The 26875-nt window shown below is 41.6% G+C and overlaps 1 protein-coding gene across 4 annotated transcripts in view; it reads left to right on the top strand.

Annotated features, from left to right (window-relative positions):
• SRPX2 (sushi repeat containing protein X-linked 2) overlaps positions 1-26875 on the top strand; it is a 473560-nt gene that overhangs the window by 280986 nt on the left and 165699 nt on the right. For all 4 annotated transcript variants that reach the window (XM_044057516.1, XM_044057515.1, XM_044057517.1 and 1 more), the window contains one exon: positions 6924-7103. In XM_044057516.1, coding sequence (XP_043913451.1) covers positions 6924-7103 — 180 coding nt within the window. The remainder of the gene's footprint in view (positions 1-6923; positions 7104-26875) is intronic.

Here is a 26875-nt window from a genome sequence, read left to right as displayed (position 1 = left end):
GCCTCCCCCACAGTGCCTTTTTTTAGGCAATGTCATGAGGTCAAAATTACCAACATGAAAATTTCATCAAAACACAAATTAAAGGTCATGCTGCTAAACACTAGGAGTCTAAACATGAAACTGCACTCATTGCAAGCAATCTTAACCCTGGAAGATGCTGACATTTGTGCAGTCACAGAAACTTGGTTCAAAGCTGCAGAGAGCACCCCAGCCATGCCAGGTTACTCATCCTATTATATATTCAGATCCAAAACCGTGACAGCAAAGCAAAAGGAGGTGGAGTTTCAATATATATTAAAGACATACACACCTCCAGGCTGGTCAAACAGTATGACACACAGGAGACACTCCAGGTGCAGTTAACCATTAATAAGACCCCTATTCAAATCATAGCTAGCTACAGGCCCCCAGCTTTGACTCAAGATACCCACTCCACCTATCTGGACCTCTTCAAATCTATCAAGATTCAACCCTTTACCCTGATACTGGGCAAGTTTAACTATCCAACCATTGATTGGAAGAACTACTCGTCCAAAAACACAAATGCCCAGAGAATCCTTTATTTTGTCAATGCAAATGCCTTTGACCAACTGGTCGACACCCCCACAACAGGTGATAATATCTTAGACTTGGAAATGAGCAACCCTACAGTGTCATCCTCCCTAGTAAGATCCGAAAACAAAGTGATCACTTTCGATGTCACCATCTCCCTAGCCCCCCTTTAACTAGGGTCAAACAAAAAAACTTCTCCAAAGCTGATTACAACCTCCTGAGGGAAAGTATAAACATCTTCACAGCCCCCTCCCCCTCTGTAGGAACTGGTACAAATGTCCAAACATACACCAAAGTACTATACAAGCATTTATATAGCTGCATGGAATCAGGAATACCCAACAGGACAAAATTATCATCCTCAAGGAAGAGTAAACCTGTCTGGTGGAAATCTGCAATAAATATACTCTATAATAAAAGGAAAAAGTTGCTGTCCAGGACCAAGAAGGAGCAGGTGCCTAATTGGAAGCAATCTCTCCTTAGCCTGAACAAGCAAATAAGAGCACTAGTGAAATCCTCCAAAGCAAACTTCGAGTCCAAACTGGCCACATATACTAAAGACGATCAATCATAAGGCCTTCTTCACATATGTCTGCAGTCTCAAAGGAAGCACTCAGATGTGCTCAGAATTGGTGGTCAAGGACATCACATACACAAACGCCGTAGATATAGCCAACCTGCTGGCAGACAGGTTCAGCAAAAACTTCACCTCTCTGTCCCCCCATCAGTAAATCTGGACATCCACAACACCTACCCCCCTCCCCTTATCTCTAGGGAGCAAGTCATCACTGCCCTCTCAAAGGCAAAAAATACAGCCTCCATGGGACCTGATATCATCCCAGGCAGCATCCTACATGAACTCCGGCAGGAACATGCAGCAACATTAGGCACCCTATTCACTCAAAGCCTGAGTACTGGCTTCGTCCCAGCCGAGTGGAGGACAGCCCATGTCCCACAACCAATGAAAATTGCTAAAATGACATATCATACTTAAAATCTCTAAATATATGCAGATCACTAGACAAAGCAATATCGTCATAAATAACATTATACTATAAAGTATATAGCAAATACTAAGTCATAAAAAGAAATCATATAAGAATATCTAGCATACATACCCTGCCAACCTCACCTAAATAAAAACATGCCATAATCCAAGCCATAAAGTAAGCAAACAACTCGGCCTTCCTGAGAACACTGGAAAATATGAAGGTCTCTCCGAACACCATTATATTGGGCGACTTCAACTACCCAAACATAGATTGGGAGCATTACTCTAGCTCCAACACCCTTGCCCAAAGGTTCCTAAAATTCATAAACTCAAATGCTATGGAACAACTTGTTACCACTCCCACAAGAAGGGAAAACATACTGGACCTGATCATTACCAACATGGGGACTCTATGCTCCAGACCAGAAGTGTATCCCTCACTGGTAAGATCAGACCATAAACTGATCTCACTGGATATTCACATCCTGACCCCACCCCCTGCCCAGAAAACCACAGTGAAAAACTTCTAAAGCAAATTTCACACTCCTCAAAACCGAGGTGGAATCCTTCAAAGCCCCCGGGCCTGTGGAAAATACGGCCCAGACCGCAGAATCCTTTATAAATGCATTCTATGAACACCTTCAGGACTGCATGGATCATGCAATCCCAAATAAAACCAAGACCCAATCCTCCAAAGGCAGACGACTTGTCTGGTGGACCCCAGCCATAAACAAACTATACAATAGAAGGAGGAAGCTACTACATGATAGAGCAAAATCCCAAAAAGGGAAGGCATCTCTGATCAGTATTAGCAAAAAACTAAGGGCACTCATAAAATCGTCAAAGGCCAGCTTTGAGAGAAAAATTGCACAGAACACTAAGGATAATCACAAGGCTTTCTTTAGTTATGTTAGGAACCTGGGTGGGAATTCCCAGATATGCTCAGAATTAGTCCAAAATGACAAAAAATACACTGATCCCACAGACATTGCCAACATCCTAGCTGACAGGTTCAGCACAAACTCCCCCCCCCCACCAAAAGGGCAAATATCTATCCCAGCAGAGTGCTGCCCCCCTGACATCTCAGATGCTCAGGTGGGAGCCGCCCTCTCCAAAGCAAAAACACAGCATCAATGGGACCAGACGGTGTCCCAGGCTGCATCCTACATGAACTCCAAGAAGAGCTAAACCCAAACATAAAACTACTGTTCAATCTCAGCCTTACTACAGGATATGTACCCAAAGAGTGGCGTACAGCAACAGTGGTCCCTCTCCACAAAGGTGGTGCCTCAACGGACCCTGGAAACTATCGCCCCATAAGCCTGACTAGCTTGGTCTGCAAAGCTATGGAAAGGATCATCATGGACCTCATAAATAAAGATATTGGGGACCTACAGACACTGGATCCTACCCAGTTTGGCTTTGTTAAGGGCAGATCCTGCCTCTTAAACCTGGTTGACTTCTTTTAAACAGTCACCAAGGCCATTGACGAAGGGAAGGTGGTCCACACAGCCTATCTGGACCTCGCAAAAGCCTTCGATACAATACCCCACTCGGACATTATAGATAAGCTCACCAGCTTAAATATAAACCCCTATGACACTAGATGGGTTGCAAACTGGCTCAAGGACAGAACCCACATGGTTAGAATTGCTGGAGCCATGTCAGACTCCAAACCAGTTACAAGTGGCGTCCCACAAGGCTCAGTCCTGGGACCTCTCTTGTTTGGTATATATTTCTCGGAGGTACAGGCCAACACGGAAGGACTGTGGCTGACCAAGTTCGCAGATGACTGCAAACTGGGTGCCATAATCGACTCTCCAGCCAACACAAGCATCCTCCAAAAGGGCCTCAGAGAAACGGCCAACTGGTGCCAGAGCCATGGCCTCAAGCTAAATGCCAAAAGTGTATAGTCATCCCTTTGGCAAAAACAAAGTGCTCACAAATTACCACATAGGTGGTAATCCATTAAGTACAGAAGAAGTAATTAGGGACCTGGGGACCCAAGTTGATAGCAATCTCTCATTTGACAACCACGTGGCCAAAGTGGTTAGAAAAACATTTTATATAGCCCACCTAATCATGAAGGGATTCACATCTAGATTAGGGAGGTCATCGTGCCTCTTTACTCATCCCTCATCAGGCCCATAATTGAGTACAATGCCCCTTTGGGATGTACCTTACCAAACACCTGCAGCAACTGGAAAGACCCCAAAAGTACCTCACCAAGAGGATCAAAGGGCTCAAACAGATGCCATATGCTGCCCGGTTAAAGAAACTCCAGCTCTACTCAGTGGCATACCACCTGCTCAGAGGTGACCTGTGCCTGACGTATAAGGCCATGTCCAACCCGAATTAAGGGACATGCCGCCTCAAAAATCCAAATCCCATCGAGCTACATGCTCGAGAGACTTGAACCTCAGCACTGAAATAAATAGGACATGCTGGAGGGACAGATTCATAACCCAGAGGCTCCCTTCACTCTGGAATAAAATCCCAGTCCAGGTTAGGCAGAGTCCCTCATTGACTCTTTTCAAGAGGAATCTTGATGAGTGGATGGGAGATCGTAGGTTTACCCCGGGTATCACTTCTGTGTCACTGTTAGACAGAGGCACAGTATACTAACCTCGAAAAAGGGCATAGCAAAATTAATTTAAAATGGGTGGCGAAAGCCAAACATACTCTGGCTAGGCTTATAAATGCCCTAGGGCAGATAGCCTAGTATGAACCTATGAACCTATGAACATAGAGGAACTAGGATAACAACCGCAAGGAAGCTTGGCATTTCATTACCCTAACAGTCTCTGTGATTTTAGTACCGGTTTAAGGGGAACATGTTCATTAAGAACAGATCCCCTGTCAGCTCTAAGGGTAATTATCCATCTTAATACAGATGTCTCTGTGACATTGTTAAATTCCCCCATACGTCCATCCTGAAACAAATGATCAGTAACTAACTCAAACTCATGTAAATCACCCTCTTTGCTAACATGTTTAGTAAGGGCATTACTTCCATTACCCTTCCTGATGTTGTGAAGATGTTCATATATCCTCCTATTGAGGCTCCTATTAATTTTCCCTACATAAAAAACTTCTACAAACTAAGCAATGAGCTCAATACATGAGGTCCAAACAGTAACGTAAACTAGTAAAAAATACGGATGAAGACACCACAGTTCACTGCATCACTCAACAACAACAAGTATGTAATTATTCAATTAACACAGTTAATTCAATTATTGATGTTAATTTTACACAGTATATAATGAAACTGCTCCATATGATTTTTACTCTGAAGAAACCCAGTATAGAACTGGGTGAAAGCGCTCAGTCTATGTCCGTTTTTTGTATTGTTATATAAAATTAAATTGTTGAGTGATGCAGTGAACTGTGGTGTCTTCATCCGTATTCAATACATGAGGTCCTTAGTATAACAATCAGCATCAATTTTGAAAAAAAAAAATTCCTGTGTCAAGATGAACAAAACAATATGTGGTATCTATATAGCAACAAGAGCCACAATTACCACCAGGTACCGTACCAAATGTTAATACTTTAGATCCCTGGCATGCATCGCCCAATGGATAATACAAAGTAATCTCTTTAATAACTTCCTATTCTTGTAGTGAAAACTAGGTTTGGAAGCAATAATGCAGCTAATTCCCTCATCAGCTAACAGGCTCAGCCAATGTTTCTTAAATATTTCAGTGATGGCTTTGGTATTACTACATACATACATTCATAACACCATGTCTGATGGGAGAAACCCCAGAGCCCAATTCATGATTAGATGCAGAAAAGTAGGATGTAGATCTAGTATGTCTAGTAAATATACTAAACACAAAACCATCATCAACTTCACGTGAACCTTAACTCCTACTGATAAAATCTCGCTTAACTGAATTCAAATCCCTTAAAAAAATCATCATCCTTTATATTCAATCTGGACATTCTCATGCATTGATCCCTAACCACATTCTGAAATATGTATATAGGCTGTATACTTGATCCATGTAATAAAGAACACTTATAATAGTCCTTCCTATATAAACCTGTGGTAAATGTTAAGTCTGGTTCCTTATGAACTCTAACATCTAAAAAATCAATAACAGAATCAGAATGTTTAGCAAAAATTTTAAGAAAGCTGGTAGTGCTATGCAGAAACTCTAAAAAAACTGTTCAACTTAGTAGGAGTGCCCACCCATATCAAAAATATATTGTCCACAAAATGACAATAAAAATTGATATGATATACTACACACTCTGTATTGCAACTAAAATTGCAACTTGAACAGTTGCCTGTCACAGAGACCGATTGTGCAGTATGAACATGAAGAGGTTTATGACTGCAAGTGATGTCCTGCCTAATAGGAAATGTGTACATTGTGACCATCATTTCTAGGAACTGGTACCTTTGTAACTAATTGGTCTCAAGAAGCACAAATGATGCTGTTAAGAGCACTCCCACAGTATTTCATGATTCTTTAAATAATGTTACGAGGAATTTATTTTCAGGAGTGCTCTTGGAGTAGTGGTTCCTGTTCCATACCTGTGGCCTGTGATGGTCATTTTGTATAATGTATTTCAATAAAACTAAAAAAGGAATACTACATTTAAATGAAAAAAATGTCAGCTTTAACCATAAAAGCTCTTGAAATGAAGATAAAGGCTAGGAGTACTGATTCAATCCCTAACTACGTCTCCAGACTGAATTCAATACTCATATTTCTTTAATTCATATATTACTTTCAATTTCTATGCACAATATGCAAATTCAAAGCTTTCTTTTTATTCATTTGTTAACTGGGTAAGTCCACTGGACACAAGTATTCATTATCATGGGTGACCTGGGATAACTGTCTGTGCAATTGATTTGTTTAGAGTCACACAGCAGATAAATGGAGATGGGAGAAATCAAACTGTATACCATTAACTACAGGAAGCAGCTTGTTTTAAGCCGAACTGCTAAGAATCCTTAATGAGTAATGTAGATGTATGAGAATTCCTATACTGATAATCTACTATTTCAATAACTGTATTTGACATACCGTCATCCTATTTTATGTCAAACTGTTATACCATTATACTGTATTATCACAAACTGTTGAAAATGATCCCTAGACTAGCCATCTTACCAAGTTAAAAAATGTTAAATAAAGTAAACGAATAAATAAATAAACAAAACTGTTTGTACCCAACTCTAGAACATTTGAATTACTAAGCAGGTTCATTGATTTTACTGAAAGGTGAAATGTAAATATTATCTTCAAGGGAAGAGTGCATTATATGTACAACACTGCTGGTGTGAATAACTTTAACAAAATCTACATACACTTGCAGCTTAGCTCAGCTTTTTTCTTTCTTTCATTCTGTTTTACAGTAAGGCGCTGCCAAGAACTTAAGGCTCCTCCCAACGGCCATATCTCTTGTACTTCAGGAGGAAATAACTATGGGGCCACCTGCACCTACTCATGTGAAGGGGGCTACGAACTGAGAGGCAGCCCCACACGAGTATGCCTGTTCAATCGTGCCTGGGCAGAAACACAACCCATCTGCAAACGTAAGTGCTCTGTTATCATTGTTTCTACAAGTGTGTGTTTATATGTGCAGTTGCAATGTCCTACACCCATTTGTTATTGTGTGTGTGTGTGTGTGTGTATGTGTGTGTGTGTGTGTGTGTGTGTGTGTGTGTGTGTGTGTGTGTGTGTGTGTGTGTGTGTGTGTGTGTGTGTGTGTGTGTGTCTCAAAGGGCATGAATAGAGTATATTAGTCTGAACATCTTAAAGACTGTTACATAATTATTGCTAAAATAAAGAAAAAATAAACTGGTCTTTAGATATTTAGGCACATTATGCATCCTTTCCCTGTTTTTTGTGGTTTCCTTTCATGTACTCAAAGGCAGATTGCTAATTTGTAATCTGTCTGAGCTGCATGGCTCAGGTGGGTTATTTGCCTGTGGTTTGTTGATCACCACTAACTGTAGGGATGTATTTTACCTCAGTGAAAGTGTAGTACTCTTTTCCTTGGTCTGACCCCTGTGAAGACCACTGCCATGAATTTGCTTTGATTGTGTGCTTGCACAAAAGCATTGTGTATAATCCTTTTCACACTCACAGAAATAAGTTTCATGTGGTCATGTGTGAGGTGATGTAATCTACAGATATGTTGTTCTTGCAGAACCCCAGACTTATCACTACCAACTTCCACAGTGATGTCACTGGCTACCTGTAAATGATGCAGTCAGATTTCTAATTAGCTGTCAAATCTGCAAGCTGTTACAAATGGGACACTGTCCCCCTCCCCCATGAAAACGAAATTACTTATCAAGCAGCCTAACTACACAATTAGAAACAGCCAAAAAGATTGCATTAGCCTCTTTAGACTTCATTTTAAAACTTCCACAGGAAAAAGAGCTTTGTCTAGGCTAGGCCCTGATGTCTGGAATCAGCTACCTGCAGACGTGAGACAGCAAGAGGTACTTCAGTTATTTAGTAAATAAAAAAACAACTGTTTAAGGACACCAAACACTGTTGTTTCTGTTACAATTACAATGGCTAGGTCTTGCAGCTCAGTTTGTAGTCACATCTTTCTTGTGAAGACATACTTTTAAAAAATGGCCAGTGGTTGAATATCTGTCTTTTATTTATTATTTATTTTGTTTGTTGACTGGATATGTGAGCTAATCCAAAGACCCTTTTAAGTCATAAGCCAGGCCCTTTAGAACAAAAGTAGAGAATTACAGTTTTTAGTAGTAGATTTGCATTCGTTAATATCAAGTTTCATTTGATTTACAATTGGTTAAAGTATACAATTGCAGTATACAATAAAACATTTCATTTGTATTACAGACTGGTTCAGAGAAATGATAATTATGAAATAATATAATTATAATATATGGCATACTCTATTTTTTAAGAAAAATGTATGCAGTAACATAGTAAGTTATAAACAGTCTAAGCCTGAAATATCGGTCAAAAGCTGCTATTAGGCCATGAGTGTGAATCATACCCATAAGGAATAAACATTACTTATAGCAAGTTTAGGTCTAAGGTAACTCTAACCTGGAAACATAAATTGTACACTGCATCTTAAACTTGCTTTTCTTTGTACAATATATACAAAATCTCCCAGCTTTGCTCATAGTACTAAGTATGGTGGTGTTGGGAGACAAGTATTGGTGAGGACATAAACCATTGTCCCTGAAGCATATATGAGCTATTTGACTTTGGAGATGCTCACCTAGGCATGATTTGAATATTTGTAACCCATCCTGGCCTTTTATTTCAGGAGCTGGGCTGTTTCATAGAGCAGGGCCCAAACTTGAGAATGCACATTGTCCAACATCTGCTTTGAAAGGATGTATACTTAGTGAGATCATATTTGCTTGACTGCATTTTAAATGGTGTGCTTGCTCTGTTAATGGTAGTTTCCTATTAAAGGGGGGTCAGTAGCCTTCCTTTAAAATGTTGTACATCAGTGTGCCCAGTAGCTAGCCAGTTTAATTTCTTTAGATGATCACAGTGGTATATGCGCGAGTTGGTGAGTATTGCAAATCCAAAGATTTTGTTTTCAGCAACCTTAATTGTGCATTCTGTAAATAATATTATCACTTGCATTTATAACTATAAATAACATATATTGTCTCTACTTTGTTAGTGTACAATGTACAACTCTGTATATTCTTTAGCCCATCTATAATTTTCTGTGTGCGTCTTACATCATGGTGCCTGGGTCATAGATGAAAATGACCTGTAGTCCAGTTACCCTGTTATCAAACTAAAATAAAGAAATAAAAAATAAATGGTATATGTGGAGGTGCACCACAAATGCAAAGAAAACACAAGACAGCTGCACTACATAATTGTAATTGCTCACTCAAAGCTTATTTAAACAAGTCAGACATGAAATATAGAAAAGTGCAGCGGACACAGAAAGAACAGTCATAATCCTTATGCCTTTAACTAGTGCTATTTAAAGGCAGAACTGTTAGCATAAAATATTTCTAATACATACTTAACATATTATTTGTAACCTTCACATAGAGGTCTTATAATGGCATGGTAAGTTCTTGAAATAACATCAACTGCTTTTTAGTTCACATATGTTTCAGTGTGATGAGTTAAACTTTGGCAACATTGGTACTCATGAAGTATTTCAGAAAAGAAAAATGCGTGCTTGCTGTGCAGAAACGTTTTGATATATCCCATTTTGTCAACACAAAGTATCCCGTAGCTTTAAGTGGAAGGTGGTGTTATTGATGCTTCAGTTTATCGGATCTGTGAGATTGATGACAACAATCTTAAAATGTTGTCTCAGATGTTGGGTGACTTGAAGTAAAGGGAAACAACTTTTTTTAATATTTCTCCCTTTTCTCAAACTTTATGTGACTTGGAGGTAAGTATTTTTAGAGATCTAAGGTTAGGGACAGAAACCCCTTTTGAGGAATGCAGAGAGCTAGCTCCTGTATCTATGTGATGCCTTGTGCAGAAACTTTTTGTGATTGCATTAATGTGGATTTTAAATATTTTTTTTTTTTGTGTTTGGTGTCTTGACTATTGGACTCCATTTCATTATAGATCTCTTTTTTGTCACTATATACCCAATTCTCACTTCCTAAAAGAAGCAGTCAATGCTCAGAATATACTAGAAAGTAGAATTTTATATAATTTTAAAAAAAATACTTGTCTTCATCAGGAAAAAGGTACAAGTTAAGTCACCTAAAATTAAGTAATGGTGCAAATATTTATAATAACATTGCCTTTTCAGTTGTAACTGCTGTATTCAAGATGTAACATGATTTTAATACTCTCAGAAAAGAAGAGTTGCTGCAGTCAGGATGTCACATGGTTTTAATACTCTCAGACAAGATGAGTTAGAGAAAATGCACACTTTCCATATATTTAATATCAGAGATGTCAGCCATCTGGCACAGCTGCACGGGGAGTCATCTTGCCATGCCAGCAGTCCTTACTCAGGAAGTGACATGTGTGCCTGGGGAAACCAAAAGGCATTGCATTACATTTTTCTAAGGGTTAAGGATGAGAAATAGTAAATAGTAAATAGTGTGGGAAGAAATAGCCAGGGAATTGTTATGGCTAGGCTTGTATAGGCCCTAAGGAGCTCCTTCATCAGTAGTCCTTGGTGGACACTGCAGACATGAGGGAGACAGTTTACCAAGAGGTGGGGCTCAGGTAGGGGCTTACTTTTATGAAAGTGAGGGCCGTTACATCCTAGCTCATATGAAGCTTCAAAAGACTCCCAGAGAAGTAAGATAATAATCAAACATCCACAACCCCATTATGGCAGATGTCAGTCTTGCTCTTCCCCCAGAACTTACCTATTTGAAGGAATAAGTGAAAATGTGACCTTCTGGGCAGACCATCTCAGTGCCCTAGTACCTAAACATGAAGAAACCAGTAATAAATTAAAATAAAACTCTGGCATTCAGCATCTACATACACAAGTAAATAGCTATGCTACAATCTTAAAAATTAAAAATTAAAATTCTTCGGAGTTGAAGGTAGGACTTTGCAAAACCTTGAAATTTAAAAAAGTGAACAGATTAAGCTGAAACAGTAGAAGTTCTTCTGAACTGAATCTATTTTCACCAATTCACTTGACCTACATTTGAGTAGAAAAAAAGGGTTGCTTGATTAGATAATTAAGCATGAAATGAATTCAGTATTTCTGTTAATTTCAAATTATTTGACATCTCCCACAAAAGACAAAAGTAGACATTCCCAGAATTCCACAGTTCTGCACAGTCCGTCTTAGACAAAGCCCAGAACAGCCTGCTCTCCAATCACCCAGGACCATAGTCCCACCAAATGGTTAACAAAGGCTGTAACTACAGCCTAATTGAGAATTCTTTCTTAACTGACAATAGCCATAATTAAACTGTTGCCCTTTTCTAAACTGTAAAAGAATTGGGGTTACCGCTGGGTAAGACCTTATTCATAGTCTTTACCCACCTGTAACCTGTTCATAATCCTTATAGGGTAGAGTTATAGCTGGTTGGGGGGGGGCTGAAACTCACGTAATCATTACTATGTCTCCTAACCCTAATTGTTATTCTGATGACCTTACAAATGAATCATTTGTCTCTTCAAATACAGACTGCAGTTATTTTTTATTCTTAAAAGGATTTTGCATTCACTCTGGAAACAATTAGTGTTTGGGACATTTTGTTGAAGGACATCTTGTTGAAAGCCTCTTCAGTTTTTTTTCTCATAGTGTGTCCCACTTGTGAAACTGACCATCTGTCAATTACCGTATCACTGAGAACTGTCATACAGTAATTAAGGAGAAACTGTTCTCTATAAAGAATTCAAGGCTCTCTTTGTTGGAAAGCTATTTCCCTTTATCTATACAGTGTGATCTCTGGGATACTAGATATAAACAGGAGGGAAAGCGTCCTCCACATTAAGGGTGCAAAAACACTTGTTTTTACTGTTTTGGGTACAAATTGAGTAACCGTATTAAATCAAGACAGTAGTATATTGACTTACTGTCTAGTCAATGAGTTGTTTGAGTCAATGTGCTAAATTCAATGAGTTAGGGCACACTGAGTGCTGCCAAATGAATGGACCAGACCAATAAATCTTACTTTATATTTTTCTCCCTCTTTCTGCTGACCATCAAGCCTCCCCAATTAAACTTGAGACCATTGTACACAGGAGCAGTCACCCCGGAAGCCAGGAGGGTGCTTAAAGCCCCTGCCCTTATCTACTACACCTCTGCTCTGCTGCTACAGGCAGGAATTTAGCACCCTAGCCCAGGTAAGTCCAACCTTCCCCCTGTCCTGGTCCTTATGGAGACCTAACTCATCTATCATACACTACATGAGCCCCACCCACACCCAGCAGCTTCATGTACTTCAGAATGCAAGCTATGAGGGCATTATTTCTTTTTTTTATAACTCTAACCCAGCTTCCTGGTGGTGATGTCATAGCTGGGATTCCTCTTCTAGAACATCCTTGTTCCTTCTCACACACACAAGCAGGTACATGTGTGCAACACACACACACACACACACACACACACACACACACACACACATTTTATAATTTTGATGCATAAGAAGCCTTTAGAAAGCAATTGTTTTCCTAAACAGTGCTACAAACTACCAGTGTTTAATTTGGAAAATTCAAGCAAATAAATGTAGTAGCCCTAATGACTTAATTGTTGACTGCTCAGGTGCAAGCCTGCATGTGACACAAAGCAATTTTTTTTTTTTTTTACTTTTCACTGTTCATCACTTGAGCCCCAGGGTATTTTGTGGTGGTGTTACATAAAGGTCTGCAGTTAAATAACAAAAATATGATGAAACACACTTAACGGGGAATTTAGTAAAGCTTACGTGGTCTTTTTTACCATGTATACATTGTGCCACGCTGCTTAAACAAAAGTAAGCAGGTTTGTGATCCAGTAAGCACTGCTGGGTGATGCGCATGCATGTGGCAACACAGGAAGTTCCGTGGCATGCAAATCACCTCATAATCTCATGCAAATGAGGCAGGTAGAGTGATCCAGCAAGCGGATAGGCAGCCCTGCAGACCCCATGTCAGTGTCCGTAGTATACATGGAAAAATTCTGTGTACAGGAATGTAGACAGACAAAAGGGGCTGTAAAATGTAGACAGATGGACAGAAATGGCATACCACACCATCTCAAAAGTTACAGAAAATATGTTAAAAATAATAATCTGGGCATATTTGCATGGCTCACTGCTGTGCGCAAACATGCCTTAAAATAAAAATTAAAAAAAAAAAAAAAAGTGGAAATAAAATTAATATTATGAGACAGAAATGTATTACAGGACCCTGCATGGAGTATTTACAATGGTGCATTGGTGCTGTTGCTAATGTGGCAGGGCTTGGAAGCATGTAATTTCCAGGTTGTGCGCACGGATCCCTATGCAAATGAGTTGGAGTTATTGAACAGAATAATGGGTTAATCATGTCTGCATATCCCCTCCATGTAGGCAGAGAACCATTGTCCACACAGGAGGTAGATGACATCAGGAGACGGTGTGTCCAATGGCTACTAAGCTGTTTGCATGGTGCGCCGCCATGCTGAACTTGGAAGTCTTGGGAGGTGTGTGCACTGACTGCTAAGCTTTTTTTACCTATGGGGCATGCGTTGGCATGGCACGCCACATTGCTGAGAGTACCTAAAAGGCAATGATGTATTAATTAGCTTTGACCCTTTTTTTAACTTAAACTAGGGCCATTAAATGATGTTAATGATATACTAGGCAGGTGCAATACATCATAAGTAGTCAATCACGCAGACAGCACCTACAGTAGAGCACTATAAAGTATGCATACACCCTACAATCTGATTTTTCCCACATACTCTGCACCATTGGAGTACAGACTTGTGAATTTTAACTGAAAGAATGCTAGGTGCTGTTGCAGGTCTGTTACATCATTATGTACTAGATGCTGAAGTCAATGATGCAGTTGCTTCTGACAATAGGTCTAGGCAGAGAAGGAGAAAAGTGTTCAGGCCCAGGGTAACCTTCCAGGAGCTACATGAGCTGGAGACTGTCAAGCACTACAGGGTGGACAAGGCAATACTACAAGAACTCACTGAGTTCTGCCACCCTCAGCTCAGACCCAGAACCAACAGAGGGGTACTCATCCCAGTGGAAACAAAGGTATGTGTAGCTCTTAGAATAATAGCTACAGGTACCTTTCAAAGACCAACTAGGGACATGATGGGGGTCTCACAGGCATCAGCATCCAGGGTACTCCACCAGTTCCTGGATCCATGCTACCACATGTCAGTGAGCACATGTATTTTCCTCTCACCCCTGAGGTGAGGGCCAGCAATATACAAAACTTCTACTGTGTAGCACACTACCCTGAGGTACTGGATGCCATAGACTGCACTCGTGTACACATCAAGGCACCACCCATTGAGGACGGTACAATCTACGTCAACTGCAATGGGTACCACTCCATCAACTGCCAGGTGGTGTGCAATGCTCAGGGCATTATCATGAATGTGTGTGCTAGCAGCCCTGGCAGTTATCACAACTCCCATATCTGGTACACATCACAGCTGTACCAAATGTTTGCTAGGGGGGGCATCCCACATGGCCATTTATTGGGGGATGCTAGCTACACACTGGAACCATGGATGATGACATCCATCAGAAATGCACACATACCCATGGAAGAATGCCATAATGAGGTGCACACACAAAGTAGGAACATCATAGAGCATATGTTTGGGCTGCTGAAGTCACGGTTCCAGTGTCTTGATATATCTGGTGGAGCCCTGCAGTACTTTCCACCCACATGTGCACATATGTTCATGGTATGTGCCATGCTACACAATATGATCCTGTAGAATCAGCTGCAGCAGGATCAGCAAAGGGAAGGGATACGCAGCCCCCCACCAGTGCCTAGGTCACCACAGCCGCACTCACAGGAGGACTCAGAGGAAGACCCCAATGATGATGTCCCTGTAGGCAGACATAGGCGTGCCCAGTATGCCCTGGCATTGGCTAAGAGACAATGCATAGCACATTCACTGACAACCCTAAGGCCCTAGGGACTGACACCTTACTCCTACTCACATACATATATTAAAATAGCTGATACCAGGAAACCCACACAACCTGTACCTATCCATGTATTGGCTGTGTAGTGCTTGCATCACACAGAGTCAGCACTGAACTATAGGTCTGCCAACTGCTGCATTCACAAGGTAAGTCTGTAACCTACACACTAATTGTAAGGATTACTATAATATGGTATTGTATGTATGGATCTGCTGCTGTTATGCAAGGAAATATAGTGGGCTGTTTGGACAGATGTATCACCCACATGGGACTACAGATACCCAGTCCAGTAGTATATGGTCCTTAATATTCACTAGGCCTCATTGTTGGAATATTCATGACATCAGGCAAGGGTGATGTTAAAAAGTGGCCACACGTGATATGTTGACAACTGTCTACCCAAGCTGATCATGTGCTGTTGTTCCCCCAACCCCAACACAGCAGTGTACCCATATAACGGCTTTAATAGAAAATCAGCTATGGTATATCAGTGGACCAGGCAATATCAGGGTTGTAACATAGATAGTGCTCATATATTGTATGTCTCTCTTCACAAAGGATAACAATGTACATATTTATGCTGTTGATTGTGTGATGAATGACTCCTCTCTGTCTGGTGACCTGTGTGGCTCAGTGGACTAGGGAAGCTAACATGGGTGATGGTGTTGATGGTTCTAATCTGGAATTACTCACATCTTTTGCATGTGAGGCAGTACTATGTTGGTATTTTTACAGACTGTCATACCTCTCAACCGCTTCGTGCAAGAAATCTGGACAAAGCCAGAAAGATTGAGGGGACAAAGGCCCAAACATAGGGACAGATTTTTAATACTGTTCCCATAAATCTAGAAAGTTGCTGGAATTAAAGTTGTTGCATTATTACATATTTTCTGAGGGATATAAAGTCAAAAACACAAATGCTTGTCTGTATTTAGTATAATGTAGTGATGTCAATATTTAATAATTCACCAGAAGACCACAAATGTATGAGGGACAGACCAAACATATGAGGCAAAACTCTTGACATTCTCTGAAAATTGGAACAGTTGAGAGGTCTGTCTGTTGGTGGTGTAACATTACCAACTTCAGTCACATGTTAAGTACAGCACACAGCTGGGGAATGCCGTGGACATTTTGAGTGAAGTACAGTACTGCAGAAACAGGGGAGGATGTTAATGTCTGTAACATACAAAATCCTGAACTGGAGTACAGGTATGTGTGGCCTGGAGTAACTTTATCAGCACTGACTTTCCCACTGGGCATGCCCATACACTTAGTTAAAATGAGTGCAATTCTGTTGCCCCTTCATCAAAATGACCTGTTATGTATAAATGTCTATACATACAGACATATATGTATACATATCCGTCTGTCACTATCTCTCTCTCTCACATGCATAGTATATCTATCTCTATGTAGTGTCAAATAGATAAATATCGATATATACAGCTATATATATATATATATATTAAAATAATACATACACTCCCCCCATATATCTGTATAGCACATATACATAGCAAACACATACACAGCTACATTTATATATATACATCCCTGTTACATACAGAAATATGTGTGTGGATGTCTGTATTGTCTGACATACCCTAATAATGGTGAGTAAATCTGTACTATCACATAGCCGGATTGTTGTTCAAAGGATTCAAACTAAGGGAGCAACAGTACATAATCCATTTACCTACAGACCCCTGTACCTGCTGGATGTCACCTCATAGAAAGACACAGGTGAGCATGTGCTGTAATGTATAATGTTGTCAATGCACGTATGGGCAGGGCCACATTGTCCCTACACACAGGTTCACCTATGTAACTGCAAGCAGCCATATATGGCCATACTGGTAACTGTACACATATAGCTAGGATAAAAACAGTTATCTCACTGCTAGGATACTAGATGCAGATAACAGTATGAAGCAATATCACTCTGCAGGCCACAGATGCTTGTCAACACAAGCCTAGTTTGTGTAATGCATAAGTATTGTGCCTGCAATCACATGTACAACAGACAAAATCTGTGGCATGTACAATAAGTACTGTGATCTGTAACATATAACACTGGATAAGTAGGGGTTCTAATCTGATTCCAGCCCACTTGGTGCATGTCTGTGTGTGTGTGTGTGTGTGTGTGTGTGTGTGTGTGTGTGTGTGTGTGTGTGTGTGTGTGTGTGTGTGTGTGTGTGTGTGTGTGTGTGTGTGTGCATATTCCCCTGCAAAACAATGGACATGCTCTCATGGGCTATTTACCTGCAGTGGTTATGCACTTTTTGTGCCTGTATCTTGCTGCTAGCTTCCAAACTGCCCTCTTCTACAAGACCTGATGATGTCAGCCACCTTAAGGCTACCAGCTGACAGTTTAATATCAGACATAAGATGTGGCACATGCTATAAGTACTATGATCTATAGTGTATGAGACTAGATAGGTAGGGGTTCTAATCTCACTCCAGCCTACTTGGTGTGTGTGTGTGTGTGTGTGTGTGTGTGTGTGTGTGTGTGTGTGTGTGTGTGTGTGTGTGTGTATATATATATATATACATATATATATATATATATATATATATATATATATATATCCATAGGTACTGCGGTAGCATTGTCGCCTCACAGTTAGACGTTGCCCATTCGATTCTCAGTTAGAGCATCTTCTGTGTGGCGACGGTTATTCCTTCATTGAAGGTTGTGCGTTAGGCACGGCAAGCCAGCACGTAAAACTCTACTGCCAATCATTAGTGGACCAGAGTTCCACTGTGGCGACCCCTAACTGGGAAAAGCCGAAAGACACAAAAAATGTCATAACTTTAGCAAACTTGACATAGGCTGGGTTTTGCAGTGTTTTATTTGTAGCAGGTGATGTGGCCCCTCCAAAGGATTGACCACAACAAGGCCTGCTTATGTCATCAAGCATAATATATCCTAAACTGATAGTACTAGCAGACATGTGGTGTGTAGCATGCATCACGTACTGTGAGCTGTAGTATGTACCATTATATAGGTAAGTGTTCACATCTACATACAGCCAACTTGCAATATGTGTATGCCTTGGCATGTCCTGTAAGGAGTGATTGGAACTGATGCTAGCCTCAACATAGCCATGTTTGTGTGTGAGCCTGTTAGAGCATTGTACATCATGTTATGGAACCATAGGATGTTTAACCTGAACTAGAATAATGGCCATACATACCTTACGATCATACACATTATCATACCCATAGTTACAGTATCAGCAGATATTGGTCCATTCCAAGAGGGGACATAGGCAGACGCCCTCTGTTGAGATGATGGTTAGCCAGCCAATCAGACAGATGGCATGTGCTGAGGTGCACTGGAGTGCTCTGTGTACCATTAGGCAGGGCTCTGTTCCAAGGCTATGTTTCAGTCTGCTAGACAAATCCTTCCCACAAGCATGTAGTACTAGTGTCACATACTAGGTTAATGTCCTTAAAGTGAGTCATCCATCTATTATGCTATACAGCCAGTACAACATCATAGAGTATAAGGTACACAAATGTAGGTGGTATACTCATGACAAATGCCAGCATACAGTATTTGTCGGTAACCACTACAAGTGGCATGGTGAACCAACACTGCATTACATAAGTACATGTTAACTAATATAGTCACCCTGTGCATCAGACACATAGCCTCATTTCCCTACATTGATGGGAAGGATAACAGGGATGTGGCACAGGTATCATCACTTGTATTGTGTGGAGATGCAGGAGGCCTAGGCTAACCCAAATGGTAGACAACATGTGTGCATGAGTCAGGAGGGGATCATGTAAGATGGACCATGGAGAGGTGCCTGTAGGTGATCTGCATTTGACAGTGGTGTGTGAGTTGTGTGTGTACACAGTCGAGCTCAATGCTAGCTCTACAAATGTGTATGTTGGACAGCTTTGGACTGTAACATTCAAGCTCAGTGCTAGACCTACATGCGTGTATGTTGGACAGCTTTGGACCGTACATGGTAGAGTTGACAGTTCACTGTCTCTGGCCCCAAACATGAGAACTGGCTCTGCCAGGAGTTGCACTGGCACCGCCATGTCCAAAGTCAGAAGCAGTGCTAGTACCTGATGGTGACTGCTGTCTGCTGGGACAGTGTCTCCTTGGGACCACCCAGCACTATGAGTCTGTGACTGTCCATGTCATGGTGTGAACAGCACACTCCCCTCTGTAGTGTGGGATGTACTGCCACTATGGGACCATGAGTGTGCATGGGCACATGGACTCTCAGCAGATGGAGATGCTGACCTATGGCCATGGATCCAACTATCAACTCCAACCACATGCTCCAGCACAGACAATGTGCGGTCCAAGACAGAGTCTCATCCCACCATCTGTCCACTGCATCAGTGAAATGATCTAGGGTGTCCCCAATGCAGTGGAGGCAGTCATGGATGTTAGACTGTGCTGCATACATAACCCTAAACATACATTTGGTGTTCCGTTCAGAACGTGTCTGTGCCTCCATGATGGCCTGAAACATGTGCCAAGTGACCCATGATGTGACACTTGCAACAGGTAGTGGATGGACAGCAGGCCTACTACAAGCACCCCCTGTCTATCCACCTGTGTGGGACCTCACCAGCTCTCTGGCTATGGCCACTTTCTACACTCAATGGAGCCATAGCTGCCACACTTTCCTGTTCAATGCCCCACCCTCTGACTGTCCAATATCAGTGGCCTCCGGGGATGAGGTATGTGTGGGCATACAGACTGTGTGCAGCGACAATGTAAGCAGAAGAGGGATGTCTACCTCTGGGACAGATTCAGCCCCCAACACCCCCACCTGTGTCTCTCTGTGGTCACTATCATCATCAGAGTCTGAAGAGACGCGGACATCAGGTTGTGTAAGGGACAGATACCAACCCTCACAGTCACCTGCAATAAGAAAGAAAAAAGCAGTACATTAATACCCACACTATTATGTATGAAAAGCCTCCAAGACTCATAACAATGAAGAACCACAACCGGATTAGCGGTCAAACAACTTTTTCTCCACTTTCGTCCACAAAACACTTCCTTGGAACAAAATACAAATTCATCTCAAGACCTTTATAACAATCACTTGATGTAAATCAAGTAAAACATGACCAGTAATATTTACCTTTAAATTAATTAGTATGACACTATACTTGATAAAACAACACATAAAAACCCAGTACAACTCTCTTAACAAATATATGAAAATACACATTTCACTGCCTAATGTATTTACCTTCAACCTGTTGCATTTTAAAAGGCATTTTGGATTCCTTGCCTCATTTAAACTGGGTTCCTTATCAGCTCTTAACTGTAACTGCCAAAGTGTATCTGTTTTTTGAATTACACTCCTGTGACTACCCCTTCTATAAACCTTAGGTACCTGTTCCAGACTGGAATTTAAAAACATCCTATGCTGTTTACACACACAGTTAGTTTACATAGGGCATTACTCTGTCCCTTAACCATACAAGAATACAATTATACCTTAACAAAACAAGTGACATGCTTACCAGGAGCAGGACCATGGACTTGGGCAATACATGAAGGACTTGTGAAAAATTGAGGTTGGGGTAACATCAGTACCACCGCATGTTGTAGCACAACAAGGTAATATGTCCATATATCTCACACTTACAGTAGCTACTGTGTTAATTGTTGTATTGGTCACAATCTGAGTATGAGTGTATAACTGAGGTTAAACCCTCCGCAAAGGAAAAAGACCTGATGCCCACATAAAAGTATCTACAGCCTGACACACTGACTGCTACAGTATTACAGTGCTGATCACAGTAAGCTTACCTTCATGCTCCTCAGCTGTGGAAACTGTGGCACCCACCTCCACTATGTATGGTGTAATAAATGCCTGGGAGCTGTGGGGTGTGTCCAGGTATGCCAGGAATTCCTCAGTGGCTGAGAGTGGTTGTTCTGCTGCAGGCTCTCCACCGGTGACAGCACAACTGATGGCTACATCTGCTGCTCTTTGTCGTGCAGCATGTCAGTTGCCTGGTGTCAAACCTGCTCATATGTCTTGCCCTGCTGGCCCATGCCATTCCCATCATGGACAAGGTCTGCCCACAATGCAGCCCACTGTTCCCTGCTTTGTCTCCCCCTGGATATTAGGATGTGATGATGTTGCCTCAGTGCTTGCAGTATAATTTCATTCTTCATATCCGAGAAGGGTGCCTGGTGTCTACGATACATAATTTCTGAAAGACAACAAAAGGGGAACACATTACAGGATCACATAATTGGATGTACACTATATACAGATACAGAAAGGGCAAAATGGCTGGCACTAACCACTGCTTGCTCACACGTCATACTCCACAGTGTGTGGATACAACTGAGGTAGTAGCAATAGTCAGCTATTCCTGTGTGTGCCATGAAAGCTAGTGCTGTATTATCATACACCCAACACTCAGGTCTACTGTGGTGAGTCCCCTGTGGGCAACCCCCGATAATATGTAATACAAACAATGCCACACAAATAGCAGTGTGCTATTACAACCACTATAAAGAGTCAGTCCAATGAGACCAGTGTGCCACAATGACAAAAGACAATGCACTCTTGATGTTTTGTAAGTCCTGTGTAGGTGTAAGACACCAGGAGGTCACTGACATGTCATTATCACAAGTCTAAGGCAGGCTTAATGCTGTAATCACTATTCCCCATAAGTCTATTCACCCATCTGCAACCTGTTGTACACAAAAACATTTACATACCTGGTGGAGTGCAGTAATCCTCTGTTGATATGTGGTGACAGTATCGTTGTCACAGTGGCATGCTCTGTGTGAGGAAGGTCTCATACAGAATAGTTCTCCATAGCCAGCTGCTTGCCTTTTAAACATGCTTCCCAGCAGTAGATGATTAGCTCTAAACCAGTCTGACATTCTAAAATGCTAATTGCAGCCAAAACAGCTGATTTGCACTATTATCAGCCAATGACATGCAACCACTGTAGAATATATAAGGCCTTCGTGTAGATTAGGGCCCCTTTCTGATATGTTGTGCTGGACATTACTGGAGTGAGGAGAGCATCACAGAGGGTAAGTCTGCAGCAGACCTTTACATAGAGATGTGTGTGCTACAGGCTGCGGCTACTGCTGCAGGTAACGGACATAGGCAGAGAGTGTGAACACTTTGGAGGACAATAAGCTATAGGAGTAACTGTGTGAGCTGTGTCAGCCAGACTTCCATTAGTTAAAAGCAGTCAATTCATTTCACATGCATTGTGTGGATAAAGAGTGCATGAGTCTGTCATTAATTGCTGGCTTCAAAATACTGAAAATTCTGTGCTACACACCACTGGATTTGAACCCAGGACTGTGAGTGGCAAAAATGTACTGTTTATGAGGCATTTAACAGACTGAGCTACTGAGTCACTGCTGTAGCAGGTGTATTTGAAAGACATATGTGCACACCTACAGGCTGTGACAATCATGTCTAAATCCATCAGTATGTGCAAGGCTTTATAGGGATGTATTTCTGCACCAGGGTTCCAGTTGAACATGTATTTTGCCATTAATGCCTTAGCAGGTGTCTTTCTACATGTTGCTGATAAAACGGCATATGTACTTGCTATCAGAGGCCTCTCTTACATCCATTATTATGTCTTTGGCTTTGTAGTGGTGTACTATTGCACCAGAGTCTTAGAAACACTCCCATGTTTTCCATTAAGTTTTATTCAAGTTTGCTCGGTGTGCCGCACAGCTATGCTGAAAAGAGCTTAATGACTGTAACTAGCAATTACTATGTTTTTTTAAAGCACCTATTTTAAATAAGAGTTGCATGGCATGGCAGGATAATGCACTAGTCTTCAGGTGCGATGGTCTCAGGTTCAAAACATGGGACAGGTGTTTATTTTGTAAATGTGTAATAGAATTTTAAGGAGACATATAATCAATATAGCTCTATCTAGCTCAGCTTAGTGAAGCTGCACTGCGCGGCATGCAGCGTCACACTAAAAAATATAAAGAAAAGAAAAATGAGGATATAGGAAAGTGGTGAAATGAGGAGTAAGCAGGGAGAAAAACATACTGGAAGGCAGGTAGGGATGTGCAGGAAGGGTGTAGGAAAGAACCATAGCTATCCATTTCTTGTACAGCAACAACTGTGTACTTTGACAGAATATTGACATGGATTTGAACTCTCACCCATAGACAGAGGTGTGAGGACAACAAGCCACTTGGAAGAAATTACTTGTGTCCAGTGTACATGTGGGAGAAATAGAGAGCTATGTATGGGGTTCTATTTTTTGGGGACAGATACCCATTTTTTTATGGTGTGAGTGGAATGTTGGAGAAGGAAGATGGGTAGGTGAGGATGCATTTGCAGGCAGACAAGACAGCAGACAGGGGCAGTGTGTGAAGCATGGGCAGGTGAACACCTTGGAGAGAAAGGATGTTCTGGAATCCAAGTCCCATGTGCCTCCAGACTCCAGCCACCCATGGGACTGTCAGCACTTCTCCTTCACTGTCCCAAGGGTGGCAGTGCTGGAGGCTGGGCACTGGGGTGAGACTGCTCCACCAGGTCAGCCATCATGCTCTCAATCTGGCACAGGCAGTGATCAAACTCACAGTAGGCTATCCTGTCCATCAAGACTGGCAGCTCGTCCTGGATGACAACACCCCCTCCACCACCGCTCCCAGAGGGGGGCCAGACCCTGTCCCATGGGGCAGTACTACCAGATGCCACAGGTAGTACAGGAGCAGCATCAGGGACACCTCCGGTCTGGGCCCCAGATGTGCTGGGACCCAGTGCCACAGCAGGTTGAGGTGTGGTAGGAGGATCAGCTGGAAATGGCCTGCCTTGATCTGCTGTGGTAATAGAGGTATAGCAATAGGTTAAGGTTAGTAATAACCAAACCATTGTTAGTATTAACAGGATGGAACATCATTTAAATTCATACAAATACATATTAATGTATAGTATGCGTAACATAACAGTAAATAACATAACAGTCAGTATGGTAACAGCATGCCAGTAAAAAGTAAGCCATAATGGCAACAAAATAGTTTAACAAAGTAGATTAACAGTGAATCATAATAACACATAACAATATGTGCCCAACTGGTGCCCACCTTAGAGGCTGCCTGTTAATGCTGTTACTCTGTGGTTTTACAGAGCTAATTAACAATGTATGCAGTATAATCACTTTTCCTCTTTATCTGTATCCCTTGCATGCTCTCCACTTCACATTCCTGTAACCTTTGAACTAATTCTGCTTTATTTAACTTTATTTTTCATTTCGCACAGGTTTGTTAACTGCATGCCTCCCCTCTCCACCAGGGATTAAACTGCAAAAACCCAAAAGTCTATTCTGTCCACTGAAGCTGGCTATTGTTTAACTAAATAAAACCTCTGGGAAGCAAGAACCTGACACTCTACAGGTTTTCCATTGCAATAGGCGAATTACAAGTTAGTTTTTTATAAATTTCTAAGGCTTAGTGCTAAAAGGTGTATGCACAACAAGGAAGGGTTCTCCCTCTCCCTGTTATCCCAGCCAATTGCCATTAGATGGCACCATAATACCTTGAATTACCCTCCCCACACACACACACACACACACACACACACACACACACACACACACACACACACACACACACACACACATATATACTCTTCCAGTCCCAAGCACTCACTGTTTAAATTAGTAACTTTTTGCTTTTTGCTTTCAGCTTCCTCTATGGGCGGCAGCGGTGGTGCAGCAGTTAGCATTGCCACCTCACAGCAAGAGGTTCTCGGTTCGCTCCTTGACTGGGGTGCCTTCTGTGTGGAGTCTGCATGTCCTCCCTGTGGTCGCGTGGGTTTCCTCCGGGTGCTCCGGTTTCCTCCCACATCCCAAAGACATGCTGTAGGTGGATTGGACACTCTAAATTGGCCCTAGGTGTGAGTGTGTGCATGTGTGTGCCTTCTGTGGAAGGTTGGGTGCTGGGCTGGCAACACGACACCATAAAACTCCACTGCCAATCATGAGTGGACTGGTGATCTGCTGTGGCGACCCCCTAATCGGGAAAAGCCAAAAGAAGAAGAAGAAGAAGCTTTCAGCTTCCTCTATACTGATTACAACTCTCTCTCTCTATAACTGCCCAACAACCCTGTTTGTGTGCTTACAGTGATACTTATTTAAAGCACTCCAGAGCTACTTAGATTAATCCTTTGTTAGATACTGATATCTTAAACTTATTACTCACCTTAAACTGATAGTTTTTCAACTCTTGTCCCTGTCGGGGCCAGGCCCGTTCCAATCACTATGCTCACTCCGCTCTCCACCCTGCCCCCATCCCTACCCACACCCCATAACATCAACCTTATATGTAACCTGACTCCTCCCACACCTCTCTTATATCTATCCTATAACCCCCCCTAATTATTACCAAGTCATAAAAAACCTCCTAACTGCTCTACCTCCACACCCATTCTATATAGGGCCATATAGTGCTCCATCCCCTAAACTATAGCTATCCTGCTCATATTCATTCTATCACACTGCACTCAACCATCATCATGTCCACTACCACTATTACTATGATCTCACTTCTCTCACTTACACTTTCTCTTCTAACAATAATCACAACTTTCTGGACACCCAACATACCTCCTACACCCACTTGTACAACCGCCACACATAATCTACATTTATCAAGTTACTCGGGCATCCACTGTAGCTTATTCACAGCTAATACCTCTGTACTAACCAAAGTAAAAATTCTACTTCTCCAGAGACACCCCATTATCACATCACTAGCAGCAACTATACCATTTTTAGGAAAACAATTGATAGGTATAACCCACATAATTTTCCAAAGCATTATATCCCAGTGTGGTGATATACAACCCAACTCAGGCCCAACCCCCCCCCCAGCCCCAGCAAACCTAGCTGATCTCTCATGCTATCAACCATAAATCTCCAAAGCCTTAGAAACAAGATACTTGGTGTGGATTTCACAAAACAACCCTGATATTATAGCAGCTACTGAAACCTGGTTGAAATCATATGTAAAAGACACAGAATTTCTCCCCCTAGGCTACTCATGCCTAAGACCCAATCAGCCCCACAAGAGAGGAGGAGGAGTAGCAATACTATTCCCTAGCAAATATACTTTAATTCCCTACTCAAAACCAACACCCAACTTCTCCCCATCTGAAGTACTAATCTCTAAATTAAAACTTAACAATCATAAAAACATTTGCATAATCGCCCTGTATACTCCTCCAGGAAACAACATTCCAATATTAGAGAACATAATTGTCTGGACATCCCAAAACATAGATAATGAAACCATCATCCTAGTTGAGGTAAACATTGATTGGCTAGACATAGCCCAAAAGAACACCTCAAAAAACATAAACCTTTACAACTTCTCCCAACTAATTCGAGACATCACTGGACCCCACAAACATAACAATTGGGGCTCCACAATAGACTGGATATTAGTGTCCAACCCAAACAATATCACCACTGCAGGCATACTACCTCATATCATTAGCAACCACCACCTAGCATATATCCTATGCAAATCTACCCCAACCCCAGGCCAACACCAATACAAATCAACCAGAAATTTAACTGAGTTCCAACCATCCATATTTAATGAAACCTTAGCTAAAGTAAATTGGGAACCCCTCAAATCCCTACCACTTAATGAGGCTATTGAATTCTTTAACTCAACATTCATAGACATCCTAAATAGGCAAGCACCCACCCCCCAAAAACAAAACATAACCATGCAACCTGGCTCTCAAAATCCA

The sequence above is a fragment of the Protopterus annectens genome, chromosome 15.part0 (genome assembly GCF_019279795.1).
Source record: "Protopterus annectens isolate FY-2018-M chromosome 15.part0, PAN1.0, whole genome shotgun sequence".
Taxonomy (NCBI): Eukaryota; Metazoa; Chordata; order Ceratodontiformes; family Protopteridae; genus Protopterus; species Protopterus annectens.
Note: the sequence above shows the minus strand (reverse complement) of the source record. Positions and strands in the feature narration are given on the sequence as shown.